Consider the following 24,747-nt stretch of genomic DNA (forward strand, 5'->3'; position numbering starts at 1 on the left):
CACAAACTAGGCTAATTGAAAATAGTTTTTAATATTCCTTCATGCTTTACTTGGACAATTTATAAGTGAATTACAACTAGTAAAGGAATCAAAAACACATCATTTCCGGTGACTTTTTCTGGCTGTTTCGATGCCTGGGGTGATACTGAAAAGCCCAGGATGGAGGACAGTATTTGAAGGACCTTTGGTGACCTGCTGTTGACGTCATACCGCGTAGAGGACCACAGTAGTTACCTTTCCTGACATAACCAAATACTGGCTGTCCTGTGGACACAATACATGTGCCATTTGCAATTCCCCCTGCTTAAGGGAATTGTGGCTGTGTCCACATGGACATATGGGTAGGTAAAGAAAGGTTCCTCCATTGCTCGCATCCCAGGTCTTTGGGTGCCCAAGGCGTAGGGACTGGGCCGCAGACCCAGTGCCAGTCTCTTGAGAGCTGGAGCCTGTTGCTTCAGGTATTAGGAGTCAAAGACCTACGGCTCCAGGAACTCAGATTGGAGGCTCAGTGAGCCGGTTGTGCCTGGGCATCTGCACCAATCAGAGCGGTCATACAAAGAAAGAGCCAGGTGTGCACCAGTCATGGTACATTCCCTCATGCAAATATAGCATTGTGTTTGCACCAACCACAGGTCATCTGCTGGGCCACTCCGGAAAGTACCTCTGGCCTGGGTGGAAATGCGGGGTCAGCTTGAGTTTCCCTGGGCTTGTGGGGGGCAAACACCCAGTGCAGGCTGTTGGGAACAGTTGTGGCTTGGTCAGTGCCTTCAGGGTGAGAACTGTGCTCCTGCAGCGAGCAGCCATGGGGCTGTGTGGACTGCCAGAGGCAGCCGTGGCCGGCTCGAGGATGGTCTGGCTGGCGGTGTGGCCGATAGGCTCTCACTTATGGTAGTGCTTCACCTGGGAAGGCCTAGCGGCATCCGTCGGGAGTCACCTTGGCTTATTTAAAAGAAAAAGCAAATGTTAATGAGCATGCACTATTAGTTTCCAACAATGATCCTGAAATGCCTAGGTCCTGCCCGTGCCCAGGGAGAGGGACCCTTTGGATCTGCCTCACCAAGTCCGACTCTCCTCTGAATTCCAGTTGACTGGTCCTAGGTTGCCAGATTTGAGCATGCATTGTCTCCTCACATTGTACAGTCTAACTTTCCCAGCTCTTCAGAACTCTGAAGAGGTTCTCTCAACTCTTAGTCATCACAGCCTCCCACAGCATCTACCCACTTGCACATCAAAAATCCTGAAATAGTGTAAAATCATTTATCTCTCTCATCAAAAAACCTTCCATAAAGTTGTGATATTAGAAATTCTGACAAGTGTGACAAGAATCTTCTTTCTAAAAGGTACCCAAATCTGCTGCCCTCAGCAAATTAAAGGGTCTCTTCAGTATCTAAATTATTAGTTTTTGGTGTCAGTCCTAGGGCTTTAAATCAGAGCCTGGGTACATTCTTGAGCTTTCTTGCTCAAGGCCAAGTGCTCTACCACTTGAGCCACACACAGCTCCAATTCTGGCTTTGTCGTGGTTAATTGGACATACGAGTCTCATGGACTTTCCTGCCAGGCTGGCTTTGAACTATGATCCTCTGATCTCAGCTTCCTCAGCAGCTAGGATTACAGGTGTGAGCTACCAGTGCCCAGCCATGACTAGATTATGTTATCTAGCCCTTTGAATATTCACAGCATAATAATTCTTGTTTCCCTAAGTGGCATGTAATTAATTGCATCATGTGTTATCTGGGTTTCTGAAGGTTTAGATCAGACTGTGAATTGCAGTACTAAGTTTGACTTGAAGTACCACACTTGGAAAAATTATCCATGTTGGGGGGAAATCCTTTAAATCTTGTTTGAAAATGGCACCTGTCTTTCAGACTTAGAAACTGTAGAAAGCACTGTTACTTACTTTGGCTTTTTGATGGAGATCATGCCCAACAGCTCACATGGATTTTATGTTTGGCACTGTGCTTAGCCTTCGCCTGGAGTATCTCATGTAGGTGTCATTGAATACTGAAGGAAAACAATAATCTCTTTTTAAGTTTTGATGGTTTCGGGTGAATATAACTCACAGCTGTTTTTCGTTGTCATACCAAGGTTCTCTGGCGTTGGTGCATACGCCAGGTTAAGCATGGTTTTAGACTCCCATACAAAGCAAGATTCTGTTGATTCGAGAGGTTAGAACGCCAGTGCCGGGCCCCAACTTCATGGACTGGGTGTGGTGACCTGGCAGAGGCTTCATGGATTTCAGTCGGGTCATTTTTGTTCTGACAGATGGAGGTGCTTCTAGAGAGATGCATCAGAATATCAGATGTTTTAAGTGGTCACCATTTAACACCCTCAGTGATTGGCAGGGTCTGGCGTGATCACTAACCGAGTGCATGTGGAGTTAGGTTGTCATGGTCGGTCCTCCTCTCCTCAAGGTGCCAGAGGGACATGGACGCAGCACCGTGCCCACAGAGCTCATTTCTGCTGTGGAGCTTGTATGACGATGTGGAAATGCGCCTTCTGGAATGGTTTTGTGCAAATCTCAGCAAAGTGTTTACACGTTGAGACCCGTGTAACATCCACTTTGTTCAGCCTCAGTTTGCTGTGAGGGAGGATTATAAAAGCCAACGGTAGAAACAAAAGATCTCATTAACATGAGATGCATTTTTAAAGCATCAGATGATTTTCACGGGGAATCCTCACAGTGAGTAGTGTGTGACTCTTTAGAATACATACCCAATCTTTAAAGAACCCTCATTTCTGGTATTTTAAGTAGAGCCTTACGTACAGTTTCTGCACGCACATAGAGGGACAGCGTAGATTTTGAACCGGTGAGAAATGACTCTGAGATTCTCATCCTGCTTGTGAAACAGACAGATTGAGAGAGGGGTCTGTTCATGCCATCTTCTCCTGCCTCCAGACTGTCACTTTCCTAAGTGGAGAGGTTTTGTCATTATTTGATCTGTCATTTGTCTTCTGAGCTTCTTGACCTCTACACTAAAGGTATTCTGTGTCATACATAAGATTGCAGGCCTGGAAGGATCCAGAAGAGCCACTGCACTGGGCATCTGGAGGATTGTCTCAGAACAAGCTTCTCTGCAGTAAGCCCCTGGTAACTGGCCTTTCCTCCACTCCCGCAGGCCTTCACTATTCATGGAGACTGCAACTACAGAGGGGACCGTGTCATAACTAACCGACCCTTTTGGTTTCTCCTTTAATCATCAATGATAGAAAAGTCTTTTTTAGAACATTAATAATTTTACATACGAGATTGTAGGCTATAAAAGATTAGTGATTCCTGTCAAGAATAAATAATAATCCCCTTTCAAAAAACTGTGTATTCTAAGTCTGTACTCTCTTTGTTAGGTTATATAAACTCTATTATTTGAATAGCTATTTCCTCTTGCTCTTAAAATACTTAGACCATTTTCTGTGACTGTATTTAGTAAAATTTATCTAAAAGTTTGATGAGGCAAGGCTAATAATTTGTGTATTTTCTATAATAAAAGTGTAATGCAGCCAGGAGCTGGTAACTCATGCCTATAGTCAAGGCTAGCTACTCAGGAGGCTATCAGGGGACCATTGTTGGAAGCTAGCCTGGGCAGAGACAATTCTGTGAGATTCTTATCTCCAGTTCACCAGCAAAAAGGGGGAGGTAGAGCTGTGACTCAAGTGGTAGAGTTCTAGCCTTGAGTGAAAAAGGCAGGAAAGAGCATGAAGCTTTGAGTTTCAGTCCCAGTTATTGGCATAGTCACAAAAAATTAAAACTCTTAAGCATGTAATCAGACCCTTTCAGAGGCTGAAATTCTGAGTTACGTTTAGTTTATGTTAGAATTTGAAGTCTGGAGAAGGCTTAGAAAGAAGAGAAACTGACTTGGGGCATAGCTCAAGTGGTAGAACACCTATTAGCAAGTGTGAGGCACTGTGTTCAAACATGGATTAAGGACTGAAGTAGGTTGTGTAAGGACTAGACTTGCATGAAGGATTGGGTGGGAATAGAAATGCAGGACCACTTCTGTGAGAAATGGCGTGGATGAATAGTCACTGTGACTCAGAGACTGACCCATTGTAATGGCAGGGACGATGGGAGGATGAAGGGGGGAGCTCTAGATTTGGGACCTGATTGAACAAGTAGCAGAAGTAGAAGTTGTTGGTGGTCCAGCCTTGTGGAGAATCATCCTTCACTCCTCAGCACGGCTGACTTTGAGTCTGGCAAGTCCGTGGTATGTCCTCCCTGGCTGCCCGGCTCAGGAGAAGCCCTGCTAAAAAGGAACACTTTCTTTGTTGGTGGAATAAACAGCATTTCAGAGGCTTTACCAAGTCAGAACTTAAGGAAAAGTCCTGGGGAAAACCCACAATTGGGTCAGGAAGATGGTGGAGGCCGGAGGAGTTGTGATAGTGGAGTGGTCACAAGGCAGAAGCCAGCAGATGGGGGTCTTGCTGTGAGGTTCCGCAGTTTGGGGCCACTGGTGCCCCTCTGAAGTCTGGAGCCTGCTCTGTGATGCCTTCCCTTCTTTCTTTAAGCACATTTGTACCACTTTCAGAGGTTTACACTCAAATACGCTTCCCTGATCACATTCTTGGCATTTGCTTTTCAGGAGCGTGCTTGGCTTTTTCTCCTCTCTGTCCTTCCAGGAATTCCAGAGTTATAGGTGAAAAGACATTGAACTAGACAGTCCTTTGACGTGAAGTCTACAGGGTTGCTTTCTGGCAGGAACTTTCCAGTGGAGCGGGAGTTCTATGGCTGCACCGGGTGTGTTTGCCGTTGGGTTTTGTAGGTAGAGAGGTGATACGCTCCAGGAAAACCGAAAAACAAGTCAGAACCAATTGTACACACACACACACACACACACACACAGGAACCCAGAAAGTCAGAACCAATTGTACACACACACACACACACACACAGGAACCCAGAAAGTCAGAACCAATTGTACACACACACACACACACACACACACACACACACACACACACACACACACACACACACACACACACACACACACACACACACACACACAGGAACCCAGGAACCCAGAAAGTCAGAACCAATTGTACACACACACACACACACACACACACACACACACACACACACACACACACACACACACACACACACACACAGGAACCCAGAGAACTGGCTCCTCAGTGTGGAGGCTGGCCAGTCTGGGATTTTTAAGGCGGGCTGCCGTCTGGAAGTTCGGGTAGGAGTGTGTTGCGGGCTCCAGGGTGAGTGCTGGAGCCTGTTCGCAGGTCTTGCGGGCTGGAGGTTTGCAGGGCGGGGAAAGCCCTGGTGTGCGCTGCTCGGCTCCCGGTGCCGTGGAAGGGGCTGGTCCGCCCGGTGCTCGCAGTCTGGAGCAGGCTCGCAGTGACGTGGGCTGCTGTGGCACTGCTGCGCGTGGACCCGAGCGAGCACGCCCCACGCTCCTGCACACCCCCCACACCTCCTGTTGGGACAGGGGATGGGGTAGCAAGCGCACAACCATCAACCAATAAAGGAAACCGTGTGGGCACTTGGAATCGTTTTCGTTTCACTCACTCTTCTGTACAGAGCTGCTGACTGCATGTCCACACTTCGAGGAGGACCATGCATGTCTGTTTCACGTCTGGAGCTCAGGTCTGAGAACTGCGCAAGCGCACATGTGTCAGGCCTGTCACTGCTGAGGACTGCGCAAGCGCACATTCATTAGGCCTGTCACCGCTGAGGACTGCGCAAGCGCACATTCGTTAGGCCTGTCACCGCTACTGAGGACTGCGCAAGCGCGTATGTTAGGCCTGTCACCGCTACTGAGGACTGCGCAAGCGCATGTTAGGCCTGTCACCGTTACTGAGGACTGCGCAAGCGCATATGTTAGGTCTGTCATTGCCACTGAGGACTGCGCAAGCGCACTCGCGTGAGGCCGGTCCTCAGCCTGCGCAGAGCCCGTTGGGCCTGTCCAGCAGGAGTGCCCGGGGCGGTGGTGACCTGCGCTCGGAGGCCGGGCCTCGAGGGTGTTCCAGCGCGGCACAGCCACGCGTCCTGGGGAAGCGCTCCGCGTCCGGCAGAGCCGGAAGGGGCTCCCGGTGCCCGCAGCGCCACCCACGGGGCCCAGCCGGACCGTGCGGAGCCGCTGGCGTTGAGCGAGCGCTTTGTGCCTAGGCCGCTGCCCTCCCGGGCGGCTGCACAGCTTCCGCGCCTGCGCGTCGTGTGCCCTGGCCTCGTGTGTCCTGCCCTTGTGTGCCCTGGCCTCCCGTGTCCTGGCCTCCCGTGCCCCGTCTTCCTGTGTCCCGTCCTCCCGTGTCCCGGCCTCCTGTGCCCTGTCCTCCTGTGCCCTGGCCTCCTGTGCCCTGTCCTCCTGTGCCCTGGCCTCCTGTGCCCTGTCCTCCTGTGTCCTGGCCTCCCGTGCCCCGTCCTCCCGTGTCCCGGCTTCCTGTGCCCTGTCCTCCTGTGCCCTGTCCTCCTGTGTCCTGGCCTCATGTGTCCTGGCTTCTAGATCCCAGGTCTGCCCTCGTGTGTCCTGGCCTTGTGTGTCCTGTCCTCCTGTGTCCCAGCCTCCTGTGTCCTGGCCTCTAGATCCCCAGGCCTGTCCTCCTGTGTCCTGGCCTCTAGATCCCAGGCCGGCCCTCGTGGGCCAGCTGTCTTCCCCTGGCAGAGCGCTCTTGTCCCCTTTGCAGCTGCCCGAGGTGACTATACTTAGGAACGTACCACATGAGTACAACACACACTTCTGACTGAGAAACTCATATTTTCTTTTCTTTGTACCTCTAGTGTTAACATGTGTTCAAGCTCGCTGTGGCCTTACTCAGGCGACTAATGCTCAGACAGTACCAACTCACTCTGCAGACGTGCAAGAGTGGCCTGCCATTCTTGTGGAACACATGGACACTCCATAAATGATCTGCTGCTATTTTGTCGAGTCACATTTTTAAAATGCTTTGTGAAAACTCTGGCCAATACCAGGTGTGCCTTTTTCTTGGCGGATTAGAAATGAACTCTGCCTTTCTTTAATTTGGGTAGGTGATGGCAGTGTATTTTAACTTGCTGGACCCAGGAGAAATTGAATTGCCTATTAACAACATAATTCATTTGTACCAGAGGGAAACTCGTCTTTGAAATCTAGTGGTTGACTAATAATTTGTTGGGGGATATTATCAGGTCCCCAGGCCAAGTGCGTGTGGTAAAAAGATGGGTAGCAGAGAGAAACCTTGGCCTTCCATCTTCATGCTGTGCCCTGTGGAAAATCTAGAGTAAGTACGGAATTTGCCAAGTGTTTTACTGTTGCTTGCTAAAGAGGAGGATCTTCATGAGCCACAGGGCTTGCCAAGTATGGTCCCAACTAGCCTTTGTTATAAAGTGAGCATTATTGTCAGAATGGTTCCATAAATTAGGCTTCGACAGGACTCTTCAGGATGAAACAACTTACTGGAAAGTAAATATTCCATACTGTAGTTCAGACAGACTGAAGGAAAAAAAAAATCCAAGTTTGGGGTAAAATGAGTTTAAGCTTGGGTGAAACAGTGAAGACAGATTTTGCTTGACTTCCCTCCATGCTGGCCTTGTGGTGCGGACTCTCCCAGTTCCCCAGCAGATCCCTGCAGGAGATCACTGAGACCCAGAGGAGACACTGACCCAGCCCAGAGCCGGAGCGGCTCCCTGGGGTGCCGGGGGTGGGGGGCTCCTCAAGAGGAGGCGCCTGGGAAAAGACATTAGAATTGTGGAGGAATAAAACATAGAGAAACCGAGTAAATTCAGATCTACTCTAAACTGAAACCTTAGGAATTTAAAAATAAAACAAACTTTTTTCATATTATTTTTAACAGTAGCACTCACAAATTCTTTATTGTTTACAAAGCATTCTTCTTTAAGAACAGTGTAGCTGGGCACTGGTGGCTCATGCCAGTAATCCAAGTTTCTCAGGAGGCTGAGATCTGAGGATGATATTGTTCAAAGCCAGCTTGGGTAAAAAGGTCTTTGAGAGCCTTATCTCCAATTAATCAGCAGAAAGCTGGAACTGGAGATGTAACTGAAGTGGCAGCACGTATCAGCCTTGACCAAAAAAGCCAGTGCCCTAATACTGGCATAGTAAAAGAAAACCCTGAAAGGACAAAGCTGTACTATTTCATTTCTTTCGTAATGCACTGGCCTTGCTTCTGCTTCAGTTGGTTATGCATGCAGCTGACCCTGTGCTTTCTCACATGGTCTCCGAAACATGTGCTACCCTGTGGCCAGTGTCTGGTGGAACGTGCTTTTAGAGGACTGACCAGTTGTGATTCACTCACTTGATGGAATGAAAATACTTGTATTTGTGTAAAGTCTGCCCAACACTTAGGTCCTTACCACATTCTTTTCCATGAATAATTCCCAAACCCAGAATTCGTTTCTGTTTGTAAAGGAGTGTTATTCTTTAAAAGGCAACTTCCTTTTGTTTTTCCCATGATACAAAGGTTAGACAAAAAGAATTGCTCCTTAGTCTAAATGTGCCTATGATAGGATGCTTGGTAAACACAAAATATGTTCTAAATAAAGAAAATATTCCACTTTAAATGTTTCATGGATTAAATTTGGACATATTTCCAACTTTAAATGCTGAGTGTGACTATTAATGTAATAAAGGATTTCATGAACCATTCTTGTGCTATTTATGGATCACATTGAAATGTATGCTATATTAGTAAAATGATAAAAGTTTAGCTTTTGGGGTTTGAACTCAAGACCTTGTTGAGGCGGGTGCTATACACTTGAGCCACACTCTCAGTCCTTGTTTTACTTTTTTTTTTTTGGTCGGTCGTGGGGATTGAACCCTGGGGCTGAGCGCTGTCCCTCAGCTCTTCAGCTCAAGGTGAGCTACAGCGCCACTTCCAGTTTCCTGGTGGTTAGTTGGAGATAAGAGTTTCACGGACATTCCTGCCTGGGCTGGCTTTGAACTGTGATCCTCAGATCTCAGCCTCCTGAGTAGCTAGGATTACAAGTGTGAGCTACTGGCTCCTGGCAGTTACTTATTTTTTAGGTAGGGTTTCACTTTTTGCCTGGGACCACAGTCTTTGTTTGTGTCACCCATGTAGCTGGGATTTAGATGTTAACCTCCAGGCTTGGCTTGTTTTGTTGGGATGGGGTCTTGCTGATTTTTTTTTTTTTTTGGCCAGGGTTGTCCTGAAACTGTGATCTTCCTGATCTCTGTTTCAGAAGTACCCGGGATTACAGATGTGAGCCACGTGCCTAGCATATTGTAGCTTTTCGTGTGTCTAACATCTAGATTTTTAAAACTCGTTTATTCAGAGAAAAATGTAATGAGGTCAGACTGTCTTGCTGGCAAAGATATTTTATGAACAATGCTATTTTAGTATTATTTCTTGATTATACATTCGTTTTGATTTGGGATGAAAAATGTGTGTCTCTCACTGTTTTCTAACGTGAAAATCATCTTAGACTGTGGCTGATGGGAGGGTGTGTAGAGGTTTTCCATCTGGGCTTGAAAAATGCTGAAGGCTTTCTGTGCTTCCCTGCTTTCTGCTTCCCAGCAAGGAAAACTCACTTGGCCTCTTCCCTTCATAACGGGGGCTTTGGCATGGATGGCCTTCTGTAGACACTTATGCTAATGACTCTTAAGTGAAGTCTGAGTTGTCTTGTGCCTGTAGATAAAGATAAAGAGTCCAGGATCCCCAAGAGAGGAGATAGAGGTAGAGGGAAGGCAGTGTCCAGAGACCTGTAGGAACCATCTGCAGATGGGATCATGTCTGGGTGGGGGTGGGGGTGGGGGTGGGGGTGGGGTGGGGTTGAGTCGGTGCTTCAGAGACTGAGAAAGAGCTTTGAATGAAGATCAGATACCCAGTACCAGAGTTCTGTTACAGCTTTGTACAACAAACAATGTGTTGAATCCAAACATGAAACACGGCGGCGAGCTTTAGTCTAGAAACGTGCATTGTATTTATGGAGCATTTTCTTAGTGTTGCTTTGAAAGATGTGCTGGCCAGGGCCCGCGGGCCGCAAGTGAGCCCAGGTGGCTGCTGGCACAGAGCTAAGTTGTGCAGTCAGAGTTCTCAGTCAGTGGTAATGGCTGCCTAACCTCTGCCCAGTCAGCGTACCCATTATGCTCTGCGTACAGATCTGGCTCTCGGCACTCAGATGTATGCCTGGGAACTGACCCTTCGTAGTACCCATTACCTGGCCCCGGGGCCACACCACCGCGGGCCCAGCACGGCCTTCCAGAGAGCAGCAGGGAAGACCACTGGAGAGCCGAGGGGCGGGGCGGCCAGCCTCAGCCTTGGAGGTCTCAGGCTGGACAGGGCAGGAATCAGGATCAAGGGCCGGAAGCGCCAGATGGCTTATGTGGCAGTAATTTCCCTTTTTACAGTCTGACCCCTTTCCTGTCAATAGGCCAGTAAGTCCTCTAGCCCTGTTTGTTTGTTTTTGCTTAAGTTAGAATGAATTGTCTCTTGTCTCTTGTAGTTTGTTTCTTTGGAAAAGCGAGCACACTGGAATTGTATTTGGTGGAAAGAAACACTGCTGTAGGCACACTGAAGAGCAGAGATCAGAAAGTGGAGTAAGATGGTGAGATTGCAGAAAACCTCCTGGCTTAAGTTCCCATGCTTAAATTCATGTGTGACCTTTAGCAAGTGGCCAAGGGATTCTGCACGCTACCTCGCTTCAGCTTTCTCCTGATAAAGCAAGGACGAAAGAAAGTCAGATCTCTGTTCTCACTTAAGTTTTCCTTATACAAATGAAGTAGAGGGGAATCCCAGAATTTCAGTGGCTGTACCCAGTGAGTGAAAGACAGATCTTGAATGTTTTAAACTACTGAGGTTCTGGGAGTGGTTTATCATTGCGGTGCTCAGCCCCTGCATGTCTCTATCGTGAACACGTCTTTGACAGCATTTTTGAGAGTTGACCCTGTCTGGCTCTCTCTGTGCAAGGTGCTTTGTTCATGTTGTCTCACTCCGTAGTAATAATGTGGATAGTTATCCAAGGTTATATGTGTGGCATTAGAGCCCAGATTCTTCACGGTGACGCCTTCTCGCAGTCCGTGGCCCACAGCACCTAACAGAGCCCATGGGAACCTCCTGTTGCTCAGCTCTGTCTGGGGTCTGAAGAGCCAGACGGTTCCTGTAGAGCCAGGGCTTTGGGGAGACAGTGGTGGCTACAGCTGCGGTGGTGTGTTGTGAAAGGCCACACAGCAGAGGGAGTCTGGGAAGCTCTGATGTCCACACCCGCCTCTTTCACTGGGGGCCTCAGTCAGTGTCCCCTACCCACCTTCCAAGCTCATGTCCATGGTTGCACCCCACCAAGGGAAAGCGCGTTGAATTGTACCTCAGCAGCCCAGACGGAATGGAAAGCCCGGGGCTCCACAGCACGGGTGTGTGGCGGTCTTTCCTGATTGAAGTTGCTGTGTGGGACATGCCACAGAGGCCTTGCCACAGGAGCCGGTAGGGAGGCACATAGGGGAGGCTGGAGTTCAACTGCACTCTGATGAAGGCCCAGCAGAGGCCAGGGAAGCAGCAGGCAGGCTGTGAGGTTTGGGGGACCTCATGACACAGATCACTAGAAGAATGGCAGCAGAATGGTTGAGACCTATGGCTGAGGATGCTCAGGAAGACACTGGTTGCTAAGCTTACTGTGAGTTACTACAGCCTGTGCAGACCTGCAGCGAGGGCTGACTGCCAAGACCTTAGGAAAACAGGTGGCGGGAAAGGGGGGCTGGTGGCTCACACTGGTCATCCTGGCTTCTCAGGAGGCTGAGATATGAGGATTGCTATTGGAAACCAGCCCAGGGAGAAAACTTTGTGGGGGACTCATCGCCAATTAACTATCCAAAAGTCGGGAAGTGGAGTTGTGATTCAAGTGGTAGAGTGCTAGCCTTGTGTGGAAAAGTTCAGGGACAGAGCCCAGGCCTGGAGTTAAAGCCCTATGATGACATGCACACACACACACATGCATACATGCCCTGCGCGCGCGTGCGCGCGCGCGCACACACACACACACACACACACACACAAGACAAAAAAAAACATGTCAGGAGAACATAGAAGTAATGCCAGAAAAGAGAGACAGAGTGGGAGGGAGGAAAAAGGAGGGACTGACTGCAGTAGTGCCAAGCAATGAACAGGATCAGTGCAAGTAAAGCTAACCGCACACAGCCCTGTGCTAGGAGTCCTGTTCAGGAGTAGGGACAGGTGGGGCCTCACAGAGTCCCCAGGTTTCTGGTCACTGGACAGAGATTTGAAATTAAGGTTGAAAGTGCAGTAAAATCAACCTAAAGATGCTCAGAGATAAAGGAGAAATTCCACGTCCCCAAATTACCATTGCTAGCCTCTTTCTTATCCTAGAATACACATGTGCATGCACACACATGCACATACACACACGCATGCACACACAGATCACTTTCAACAGAAGTGGGCTATTTTACAACTTTCTGTCCTGTAATAACAGCCCAGGCAGTTTCCCACTGAAGTACGCTGATTAACATAAAAGGACACACACGCCAGTCCATAAGACAGTCTGTCTATATCTGTTTTTTTTTTTTATATAGTAAAGGCACCAAGGATCCTCTTAAACATATATCCTTGCTACTTCAGCGGTTTGGAAACAGGATTTTTCAGGGTAGGTAGACTCAGTCTATGTCTGCTGCTGAAGACCCGTGGTGGGCAAGCCAGCCAGCCAGCTGGACCACAGCACTGAGGGTTAGAAGACAGGGCCGAAGGTGGCAAAATGAATGGTAACTGGGCAGTGGTAACTCATGGCTGTATATCTTAGCTACTCTGACATGAGAGGATCATAGTTCAAGGTTGGTAGGAAGTGTGGGGGCAGGGAATACCTGAAAAGCTTCCATCTCCAAAATACCCAGTTAAAAGTCAGGAGTGTGGCTCAAGTGGAGAGCACCAGTTGAGCCAGCAAGCTAAGTATGAGTTCAAACCTGGGTGCTGGCAAAAAAAAAGAAAGAGCCTGGTACTTGAAGCTATCCCCAGGCAATGACTCCTTCGTTTATATACTGGGGTTGTCTTATCCTTGGGACATATGGTCTGAGTCTATAGAACTTCACCATAGCAGAGGGAAGATACACACAGTCACAAACAAATGCACGCTGAAACGTTATGATAAAGGCTGCAATAGGAGAAGCGGGTGCTAGGAAGGCACCAGACGGTTCGGTCTGTTGGTGGGAGAATACTTACAGTTTGTCATGCATCTCTCTCATGCATCTACAATCCTATAGGATACCTCACCTGCATTCATTTTGTTTCTCGCCCCTCGGTATTGGGGTTTGAACTCAGGACCTCACGCTTGCTATGCAGGCATGCTAGCATGTGACCCAGGTCCCAAGCACTTTGTGCTGTGTATTTTTCGGGGCCCCCCTCTCTCCGGCCAGCCCTTCTTGCTGTGACCTCCTGTGTAGCTGGAGTGGAAGGTGTGCATGGCATTTCTGTGCTCCGTGTATCCTGGAGGAACAGGCTTTGTCAACCAGCTTCGTGAAGTAGAAACAGCCCGAACTTGGCAAATGACAATTCTCGTGGGTTTGTTATCAGCTTCGGCTTGTTGGCTTGTCCCATTATTTGCTTGTACCCCCACCCCCTTTTAGCCTTTCTTTAGTGGATAAACGTGGAAGTGGAGGCTGCTCTTATAAGAAGGTTGCTGATTCAGACATGGTTCAGAGCACGGTACTGGAGTGGCACCTCCTCCTCCTCCGTGCTGGTCACGTCTCTGTCTGGAATCGGGGTGCGGGGTGGCCGCTGAGGTGCTGGCTGTGGTTCTCTGCGTGGCCTGTGGGAGGGAGCCGGGGCACGTTAGGCACAAACACCACATCTTCTGAAAGCCTTCCCTCTGCTCTCAGAAGCTGTGAGCTCAAGTCATTTCCTATGTTTTCCCTAGAACGCCTCCAGCTGCGATGTGGGATGCTGGAAGTGCCAACTTTGCTGCTAAATGTTACTGCTCCCTTTCATGTTCCTCCTACTTCCTGCTCAACAGCCTGGGCCCAGGGCGCCCACCCTGTGTCACAGAGATACAGTGCCAGATGAGACCTGAAGAGGGGTCAGGGTCGCCCTGGCCTCTGACCCCTGCACAGCCTTCGCCTGGGCTCCTGAGCATGGCAGCCTCATTGTCCCTGCCGGATGTGCCCGTCTGCGTTTGTGCACAAGCTGGGGCTTTGGAAGAGGCACTCAGTGCTCTAGCGGGATCGGGGTCTGTCCGGAAAGGATGCTCATCATAAACAACTGTCAACCGACGTTAACGTGACCATTTCGTTCAAGATGAAATTTTTCTTTTATTCCACCTGCTCCAGTAAACCTGATTTTGTCTGTATATAGGAGAACAAACAGAGATCCCTGCTTCACACAGGAAAGCCAGAATTCGGATCGGGTTAGACTTTGCAAAGCAGCCTAAGTGAGCCTGACCTACAGCGCTGACGGAGCAGCATGGGACTTGGGACTTGGCGTAAACTTGGGGTGTTCTCTCTGTGAAGAAGAACACATCTCACTTTTTCCGAGTTTACAAAACTGTGTGTTGGGAACTTGCTGCTGGGTCAGGCCGGGAGACAGGTGCGCGTGGCTCACGCCTGTCCTCGCTACTCAGAGGGTGAGACCAGCCCGGCCAGAAGTCTGCACAACTCCATCTCCAGTTAACTAGCAAAATGCTAGGCTACAGGAGTGGCTCAAGTGGTAGAGCACTAGCTGTGAGCAAGACCTCAGGCCCCAGCCCAGCCACCCCCCCAACCTGTGGGTTTTTTTTTGGGGGGGGGTCTGGTCGTGGGGCCTGAACTCTGGGCCTGGGCTCTGTCCCTCAGCTCTTCAGCTCAAGGCTAGTGCTCTACCACTTGGGCCACAGCACCACTTCCGGCTTTTTTCTTTTTGCTTATGTGGTACTGAGGAATCGAACCCAGAGCCTCAGGCATGCAAGGCAAGCGCTCTACCACTGAGCCACCTTCCCAGCCCCAACCTGTGGGGTTTTAGCACTGAGCTTTCCGGTGATGCCGCCCCTGCTGTCCCTCTCTTGTGTGGTGATGGCAAGCGTGGCACTGGAAGGGTGCTCTGGGGTGCGGTGGTTCTGCTTACCTCCAGAGACCAGAGCACTTCCGCTGTGGAGGCAAATAGGTTTCCTCTCCAGGGCTGAGTGTGGGGAGCCGTCTGCCTCCTGGAGCCCTCTACTGAGAAGGGTGTGGGAAGGGAGTGGGGGTGGGGAAAAGTAGGGACCCAGAGGTAGAGGACACTGGTGAGCTGGTCAGACTTGCTTACTCATATGCTGGGTTAACCTTGCCCAGTTGTAGTCATCTCCCGGGACTGCCTGGGTAGAGGACCACTCGGAAGAACAGACAGCAAGTTGGAACAGTGGATGAGAGCTCAGACCTGAAGAACATTTGTTTTATCATCCTGTTTACTTAGTACTTCCTGACCTTAGTGAAAATATTGTTTATAAAAGGAATGGTCTTTTCCTTGCTTTCTGCCATCTAATATGTAATGATAATCATTACAGCCAGCAAACAGTTCAATTAAATGTTGTAGTGGAAGCTTAGCCTTTTCAGTTGTGGGATTCTTGATATTTAGAGACTTTGAGTGGAGGCAGTGTAATTATAGACTGTCATAAATCAGATGGGCCTGAGCAACCTTACTGGGTATGGAATGCATGCAATACCAAACAAGACCAGCAGACAACAGATGACAGCCTGTGAAGTTTCAGAACTCAGAAGCTGTCTATTAGCAAGCTCTTAATTTGAAGACATCAGAGGATGGTGACATCCTAAGAGACCAGGAAATCAAATATGCGTACCTCTGTGAAATGAATTTGAGCGGAAGGCAGATGGATCTTCAGGTATTGCAGCTTACTGTTTTATTTTCTTCCTCATTGGCTGGGGATGGGAGCAGGGGTCTCCATTTGTGGCCCAGGATGTCCTTGAACTTGACATATTTCCAATTAACTTCCTGAGCAGCTGGAATCAAAGACTTGTGCGTCACACTCTTCCAGGAATCCACCTGTTCAACTTGAAGTCACACTTCAACCTTTGAATGCCACATTTGCCTGTTGCTTTCATATTAGACAGTTTCAAGAGTTTTCTCCTTATTTGTGAGGAAAGGGAGTGTGTGAGATATAATAGGAGTAATATTTGAAAATACCCCTTTTTTTTGCTCTTTGTTTTTTTAGTTGTACTGCTGTAACCATATCAGAGTTTTTAAAGCCGGTTTGGTAGGTCCTCAGCTCCCACTGTGGTCATTTGCGTTGTGTCCTTGATTATACGCTACATATTGTGTCAGTGAAAAGGTTTGATGAAGAAATACACGGATCTACATCGGTGTTCGGGGGAACGCTGGTGAGGTGGGGTAAGGAAGGAATGCTTCAGGACACTGCTGGTGTGAATGGAGTGAGAGAGACCAGCCGGGAGCTGGGGTGTGTTACCAGGAGCCCTGGGAAAAAGTATGTGCTGCACTGCGAACTCCAGGGTACATCTGAACATTGCTGCTCTCAAGGCGAACACACACACATACACACACACACACACACACGCACGCACGCACACACACACACACACACACACATACATGCACAATCTGGAGTTTTGAACAGAAGCAAAGACCCTCAAAAAGGCAACCCACTTTCTCCCCAGCTTAAGTTTTACCCACAGCTTAAAACCTCACTACACAGAGAAGCCATTCACTGCCCTTTCCGTGGACAATCGCTCTTTAGAGTTGGGTCTTGCCTTGCTCCCCTCTCTCTACCCGGTGGTTAGCGTCCAGGAAAGGCTGCCATCCATCCTGGTGCTGTGTCCCCTGCACCCCTCTGCTTCCTTCTCCTCGGTGTCCTCCGAGGAGGGATCCTGATTGATCACCAGGTGCTGGATTGATTCTCTTTTAGGGTGAGAAGTATTGACTTGGTGGGGTGAAGGCCTTGGGCTGGGGCGTGGTGAGGGGAAGATTCCAGCATCGGACTGTGATGTCATCGGTGCCGGAGGGAACAAGCTTGTCCTTAGCTTCATCAGTTGGAATCTGTTGGAGGCGGTTGGTCAATCCCTGGCCTGGCAGAGTTGGGCAATGGAAGTCCATACTGGTGTGTGACCTTTGAATTTGACTTTGGCAAGGCCGGATTCCCAGGGCAGCCTGTCCACCAATGCTGAGCCCAGGAGCCAGGCTCTTGCTTCCGGGAGGCCAAGGAGCCCGACGCACTCTGGCTCCGGCCAGCGATCCTGGTAATGGATGACTTAACTGTGGTATGGAAAAAATTATGTGGAGAGCAGGATGCTTGTTCAAATGACACTAGCAATGTATGCTTGTTGAGCTCTTCTGTGTACCAGCTATTCCGCTGAGCCCCGTTTATAAAGTCCCAGAGGTTCTCTAAGGAGTTGTTTCATGATACCAGAATGTAACTGACCCACACCTTCTGTTTCCCCAAATAATGTCGGCTGTGATAGAAGCAATGGCTTTGAGGGTTCCTCTACCTTCTCCTTAATCCAAGAGTCAGAAGACTGATAAGAAGATAAAAAGGATGCATTACCGGGTGCCAGTGGCTCACACCTGTAATCCTAGCTACTCGGGAGGCTGAGATCTGAGGATCATGGTTCAGAGTCAGCCCGGGCAGGAAACTCTGTGAGACTCTTATCGCCAATAAACCACCAAAACTGGAAGTGGCGCTGTGGCTCAAGTGGTAGAGCGCTAGCCTTGAGCTGAAGAGCACAGGGACAGTGCCCAGGCCGAGTTCAAACCCCACAACTGACCAAAAAAAAAAAAAAGTCTCTTGCATTGAAATGTATAGGAAGGAAGCTTGGGAAGATTCAGTGTTGAGGAAGGACAGGAGAGCTCTGTGCAGGCATTCTGCATTTGTGGAGCGGAGAAACTTTCGTCTCTGTTGCGAGAGACTGTGAGCCGGACCAGGCAGGGACCTAGGACTGCACACGGGTTGCTGGCCTTGTGAAGTCAAGGGCTTGTCTTTGCAACTGCTTCTTTTTGTTGGTGTGCTTTAGTGTGTTCTTTTCAGCAAGCTTTGATGACTTACTTGCTGAAATAGTAGAAGTCACAGCTGACCTAAAATTGATTACATTTGTTTGTAACCTTGATGCGCTATCCACCATGGTGCTGTTGTAGATCACTCCTAAGATGACCAGAGTGAGACACACGTGGCCATGTTGGAATGGGGAGGCTCGCATGACACAGGCGCGTGCGTCATCGCCTTTGAATAGCAGAGAGAGATTCGGGGAAGGTAGAAACTAGGAAGGAGAAGAGCGTGCCATTCCAAAGCACTAGAGATCTCTTCCAGACATGGGAGAGCATGCGGTGATGGAAAGCTAGTTACAGGTATTTATCCTTCATTTGTTAGGTCTGTGGTCATACTCAACGCCGGTACACCATCAGATTAATTCTAGTCCAGGGTTAATTGTGTAAGGTTTTCTATTTCATAGCAATCATTTTTTTTCTCTGAAAACTGACTTGTAAAACCATATGAGTCTGCAAGAAAACAGAATTCAAGGAACCATTTATTAAGCAAGTATGTTCCAGAAAGTATAATAATTTTACATGTGGCGTCTTGGTCTTCATAGTCATCCTTATAAAAATGAGACTACTGTTGACTCCCATTTCCCACGTTTGACCCTTAGGCTAATCTGTTGTCAAGCTTTTGCTTGCTATGAAACAAAGATAGGGCCGTGGCTACATTGTCCAGGTGCAACCAACAGGATTTCCAGGAGGATTTGCAATGAGGTAGGCGGCCTGCCACTGGGATTTTAAGCTCTACACCCAGAAGAAAGTGTATGGATGCTGCTGAGGAAGTTACTCAGGTGTTTGGTTCTGGACATTGCTGGGGTCTCTGTCTGTGCCCCGCCCTCAGATCTTCCTGTTCACACACTCTCCATGGTGGTGGGTATTGGAATGGGTCCTTGGAAGGCGGGGGTTCATGAGAACCCCACCCTGTGACAGGATTAAGACCACTAAGAGAGCTGCCTTCCACTCGGAGACAGCTATGAGAAAGGGGCTCTTGCCTGACACGGAATCTTCTGCCCTGGTCTTAGACTTCCCAGCTTCTAATTTGTTTATAAATTACCCAGTATAAAGTGTTCTGTTTTGAACAGACTGGAAAAGACATTACATTAATTAAACATACTGAGCAGGGTCTGGGCTATATTATGGTGGAATTCTGTGGGTTGAAAGTTGATTAGATGGCAGGACTGGGAAGGTGGCTTAGTGGTAGAGTGCTTGCCTTGCATGCCTGAGGCCCTGGGTTCGATTCCTCAGCACCACATAAGCAGAAGAAGCCGGAAGTGGCGCTGTGGCTCAAGTGGTATAGAGCACTAGCCTGGAGCTAGAGAGCTAAGGGAATAGCACCCAGGCCTAGAGTTCAGGCCCCAGGACTGACAAAAAAAAAGGTTGATTAGACAACATTGGTTTTCATCTGAAGGTGTCATAATGGAGCATGAATTAGTATTTCGTGTGTTTGCCACATGGTTGCTTTAATTCATTTAAAGTGACTGCAACAATAAAATGATGCTGTTGAAAATGATGATTTAGTTGTTTTGTTAGGTCTGTTTTTATTGACTGTGTAGCCCAATTTCTATGATAAATGACCCAATTTTCTTGACTATAAGATATCCAGAGGCTTTTAGCCCTTTTTTCTTTATCAGTGCTGTTGTGTAGCTTCGGTGGAGGGACCTACTGGTTTGAATCTAAGAAGAGAACTGATGTATGGACACGTAGACTAGGAAACGCAGGACTGAGGTTAAGGCAGCTGAACCACAGTGCTGGCTCTAATGGACTTGGCCAGGGGCGTAAGGGATGATGTGAAGGTGACCGGTAGATCTAGGTCAAAATGATGGTGTTGCTGGGGTCTGAAAGTCTGAACAGCTGGCTTTCAGCATGAGATGGACTGAAAGCCCTGCTGGGTCACAGGGTAACCTGACTTTAGGAAAGTCATCGAACTTCTCAGTCTTTTCACCTACCATACCAGTCTCATTTCCTGTCATCCCTCAAAGTGTACTTTTCTTTAAAATTTTGCAGGAGGTATATGACTGTCAGGCTTAGTGCAAATATCCACTGCGTCACAAAATGTCATTTCTATTTTGGGCGATGCTAAATTTGCTCACTAGGTTCAGATGGTGTCCGCAGATGTCTGCACTTGGAGGTGTCGTCCGCCCGTGTAGGAGTGTGACCCACGGGGCCCTGGTGCTTCCTACCTCCAACACCCGGTCACTCGAGGCTTTTCGCACTCACTGATGATCGCATCTGATCTGATCTGTACCCAAGTGACTCCTTCAGGATTCATGTTAATTCTGTGTGAATTGTATTGATAGCTTTTTTTGGGGGGGGGTCTGGTTGTGGGGCCTGAACTCTGGGCCTGGGCGCTGTCCCTCAGCTCTTCAGCTCAAGGCTAGCAATCTACCACTGGAGCCACAGTGCCACTTCCGGTTTTTTCTGCTTATGTGGTGCTGAGGACTCGAACCCAGGGCCTTAAGCATGCAAGGCGAGCGCTCTACCACTAAGCTACCTTCCCAGCCCCTTGATAGTTTTTTTTTAAAAATACTTTTTTTATTGTAAAACTACTGTGCAGAGGGGTTACAGTTACATGAGTGCATGAGCAAGGTAATGAGTACATTTCCTATCAAGCATTGTTACCTCCTCCTTTGTTTTTCCCCTACCATTTCTTCCCTCCCATCTCCACAACTACACGTATTGATAGCTTTTTAAGTTTGTGGTAGTAACTCATATTTGTGCTGTCTTTGCTCATATGAGAATACTGACTGGTATCAACTTGATTGATTGAGACTTTTTGTTGTTGTTCTGGTTCTGGTGCTTGAACTGAGGGTCTGGGCACTGTCCCTGACCTTTTTGCCCAAGACTAGTACTCTGCTACTTCTGCCACAGCTCCACTTCCAGCTTTTTATGGGTGGTTACTTGGAGGTAAGAGTTTTACCCTTTCCTGTTCATGCTGGCTTTGACCTGTGATCTTCAGCTCTCAGCCTCCCGAGTAGCTGAGATTACTGGTGTGAGCCACTGGTGCTCAGCTGATTGGGACATGTTGAAGTTTACCGTAACTATGTAAGGACATGAATTAACATGGTTATGCCGCAGGTAATGGTTTTGTAGGCTAGTATAACATTTTTGTGGACTTGTATTTTAAAATGGATATTTTTTCTCATATAGTCTTCTGAACAATTTACTGATAAGTGAATGGGTCAGTTTTGTGCATTATTAAGTTTCACTTGGTAAACAACATAAAATCCTTTGAAGGCCGCATCAGGTAAATGACATTCTTGATTTCTACTGGGCAGCTGCTTTGGAGAGTTGTTTAAGCACTTCACTCTGTGTGTCCCAAGCATGAGGTGAACTTGACATTGCCTTTGGCCAAGACTGCAGAGCAGGGCAGGGCCGGATGAGTAATGCTCGTGGCAGTTGGAGTCTCTGGTGACCCATTCCATACAGCTGTGGTTCTTGTTATTGGGAAACCTGGGCCCTGGACAACAGCTGGGAAGGAGAGGCTGGCTGTAGCCAACAGGACTGCACGGAGCAAATCCAAAGAGTAAATAAGTAATTCTATAATGACACCAGCTACAATCATACCAGCCCTAGTTCAGGTGTCAAACACAGTCCTCATTTCAGGTCCTACCTTTAGAGAATTACAAACAAAGCCACAGAGAAAACAGCTGTCAGGGAAAATGCTTGAATTCCATTCAGCTACATTTCGGACTGTGGTGGGAAAGCTCACTTTTGCTGGCCACTAGAACTTAACAGACAAAGCTCACAACACAGTTCCCCTCTGCCATCACTATACTATGGTTGTACAAGGATTTATGCTTGATCGTTTAATTTCTCCACTTTCCCATCACCCTTTGCCCCTTCTCTGCCTAGTGAAAACGCCCATCTCTTGCTTAGTTGCTTTTATAGTTAGATGATTAATACTACAGGAAGTATCTGGGCCAAGTAACTCTGCCTCATTTAATTTATTTTGATTTAAATATTTTGTTAACTGAGGGTAATTAACTGTAACAAATCTATGATGTCATCATGGTTGTAATGGCATTAAAGGTCTAGAATTTTTTAATGCTGTTATTTTTAGTGTCTACTAAAACACCAAAGTTTTCTGTATTACCTAAAGAAAAAAGGAGTAGTCTATATAATCACTCAGAAAGTACTGGGTGAAAATGGAAAGCATGTACTCATTATGTTTGGTATACATTGCATGATGGTTCAGTTTGACTCAGTAAATGTTTCTTCTCCTAGTGACTATGAGTGACTCTGGAAGCCAACATGGCCTGTGGCTCCAGCCATCCTGTAGACCCGCTGTGTGCCCAGCTCCATGGAACTGCTCTGGTTTGGTTTCCTCCTAACAATGGAGCAATCATTCTTGCAGGATTTTGTGAAGAATAAATTAGTTAATTCTCAATTTGTGTTTGGTACTATTGGGTCAAGTTTCCTGGAAGCTAGTCTGTTTGCATCTGTATTTCACTTCTGAACTTCTTCCAGTCTTCACAAACATCTCTGGAATGATTTCAACAATATTATTGTAGTAATGTACCTTGTGCTCAAATGTGTACAATCAGAAATCCAAACTCTTCAAGTAACTTTCAGGAGGATCTACTGTCTTTTATACTTCTTATTTAAGAATATAGCGTGCATATTTGAGCATAATATTTTGTATTTTGGAGTATTTTTCACTTACCTAACCCCCTTTGAATTTATACTTCAAGACAGAGTTTTAAATATAATGGAACACTATATAAATATATAAATTATATAAATACAATGAAACATTTTCTAGTTTGTTGTTTAACTGGAAATTTATACCACATTGCTGATGTTATTTATCTTGGGCATACAGAATACTCCATTCTATGACCTTTATTCAAAATTATCTATCCATTAACAAATCCTTTATGTCAGGCACTTGTGTATCTAGAGATAAATGTAATCATTTAAATAAATGAGTACCCGTGTATTTACAAACCAGGCTGAGAAATACTAACTTGATTAAGTAATGAAAAATTGTTCTTTATTTTTAAAATTTTATACTTAATGTAATTTAAATTTAATTTTATAGTTCTAGGGACCAAGACTAGGGCCTCAGCCACTTGCTAGTCAACTACTCTACCTCTGAGCGACACTTTAGCCTCACTAAAAAAAAAAAGGTAACATTTTTCTCAACTTTAACTCATACATTTTTAGTATAAAGTAACAAAAGCCTCAAAAGATTAAAAGTGGGAAGATGCATATTATCTATTCTACTAGACTCTGTAGGCCATGTGTATAATTTCATAGGGAGCTCACAGAGACCGTAAAAATCACCTGAAATTTGTTGTCATTTCAAACCATTTGATCCAATGAACACTTTTCCCGTGTTCTGTCCAGAAAGCAGAATTAGATGTTATGTAAGACCTGCAATATTTTAATGAATGATGGCAATTGAAATTTCTATTGCTTGGACTTCTGCAGTTTATAGAGAAATGTATGAGTGAATTTGTATACTTTGGCAATAAATTAAGTTGTATTAATTGTTAGTTTTGTGACCAGGGCTGATTTGAAAGGAACTGCTTTCTTAATTACATTGGCTAATATTATATATTCTGTACAAAGATATTTAAAGAACTACATCTTGGTGAAAGCTTATTTTCAGTGTTTGATAAGTACCTCCCGTGTTTCAGCCCCATCTTAGAGCCTTTATACACATTATATCCCTTCACATTGACAGATCTTAGCTGTGTAGGTGGGACATGCTTCCGAGACAGGTTGTGTTAGCAAGCAGAGAGCTGAGACACATGTTCCCATCTGTGGAGTCCTAGAGCCTCCCATTACACTGTGGTTCACAGACTTGAAGATTTCATGAACTTCCACATTATTTTCCTTAAAATCAGAGAATGATTCAAGTTTTTCCCACTTTTACTTTGCCACCTAAGAATATTAAAAATAAAATGACCACCGGGCGCTGGTGGCTCACACCTGTCATCCTAGCTACTCAGGAGACTGAGATCTCAGGATTGCGGTTCAGAGCCAGCCTGGGCAGGAATGTCATGAGACTCATCTGCAGTTAACCACCAGAAAACCGGAAATGGTGCTGTGGCTCAAGCGGTAGAGTGCTCGCCCTGAGCTGAAGAGCACAGGGACAGCGCCCAAGCCCAGAGTTCAAGCCCCACAACTGACCAAAAAAAAAAAATAATAATGACATACCATTTCAAAAAGATGGTTTGATACACTGACTACAGTGAGGTATTATGTTAGCATAAGGGCAGTTCTCTAAATGGAATGAATTGTTTTATGAAAAACCCATTCCACACTGCAGAGACTAATGCATGACTTATTCTGTCTCTTACTACTCTGTCCTCCCTGCCAGAGTCTGTGCCGGCAGAGATGGGCATTGCTGCAGTGCCGTGTCACAGATGCAGAGGTAAACTTCAGAACGGAGAAGCTAGTTTCTTTAGCTTTTGGTTTGTCTCTCCAGTGTGCCAGCATCTAGGGCGGACAGTGTGTGGGAGACTATGTTTACTTTAATTATCGGTTTGTATTATGAGGAACTGCTAAATCATTGCCTGAATTACTGAATAGTAAAGGATACCTAGAACTTTCCATAGTTTATACATTTTTCGCGAAAAGTTACTGTGAATGTGAACCTATTTTTCTTTTAAAAAATTCTTAAAAAATTGAAACACTCTGGCTTTATTGAGAAGTCAGAGACTCCCTCTTTATGGAAAATGAGCAAACTACATAGCTTAGATATTGCTGAACTGACTCATTTTGTGAATGATCTGGAAGGACTGGCTTGGTGACAGTGTATGCAGTAAAGCTACATTCATTTCTCATCAGTAGCCAAGTACCCCAAATAATGATTCTCTGACATTG

At 46.9% G+C, this 24,747-nt stretch overlaps 1 protein-coding gene across 5 annotated transcripts in view; it reads left to right on the top strand.

The window, feature by feature from the left end:
* Pde10a (phosphodiesterase 10A) overlaps positions 1-24,747 on the top strand; it is a 311,016-nt gene that overhangs the window by 190,252 nt on the left and 96,017 nt on the right. The window contains exon 1 of one of the 5 annotated variants that reach the window (XM_070010311.1): positions 16,946-17,123. The exons of the other annotated variants lie outside the window; for them this stretch is intronic. Coding sequence (XP_069866412.1) covers positions 17,045-17,123 — 79 coding nt within the window. The 5' untranslated portion in view covers positions 16,946-17,044. Of the gene's footprint in view, positions 1-16,945; positions 17,124-24,747 lie in introns of those variants that run through there. 5 annotated transcript variants of the gene reach the window in all.

Source organism: Dipodomys merriami, unplaced genomic scaffold (assembly GCF_024711535.1).
Source record: "Dipodomys merriami isolate MVZ:Mamm:240054 unplaced genomic scaffold, mDipMer1.0.p SCAF_8, whole genome shotgun sequence".
Classification (NCBI taxonomy): Eukaryota; Metazoa; Chordata; class Mammalia; order Rodentia; family Heteromyidae; genus Dipodomys; species Dipodomys merriami.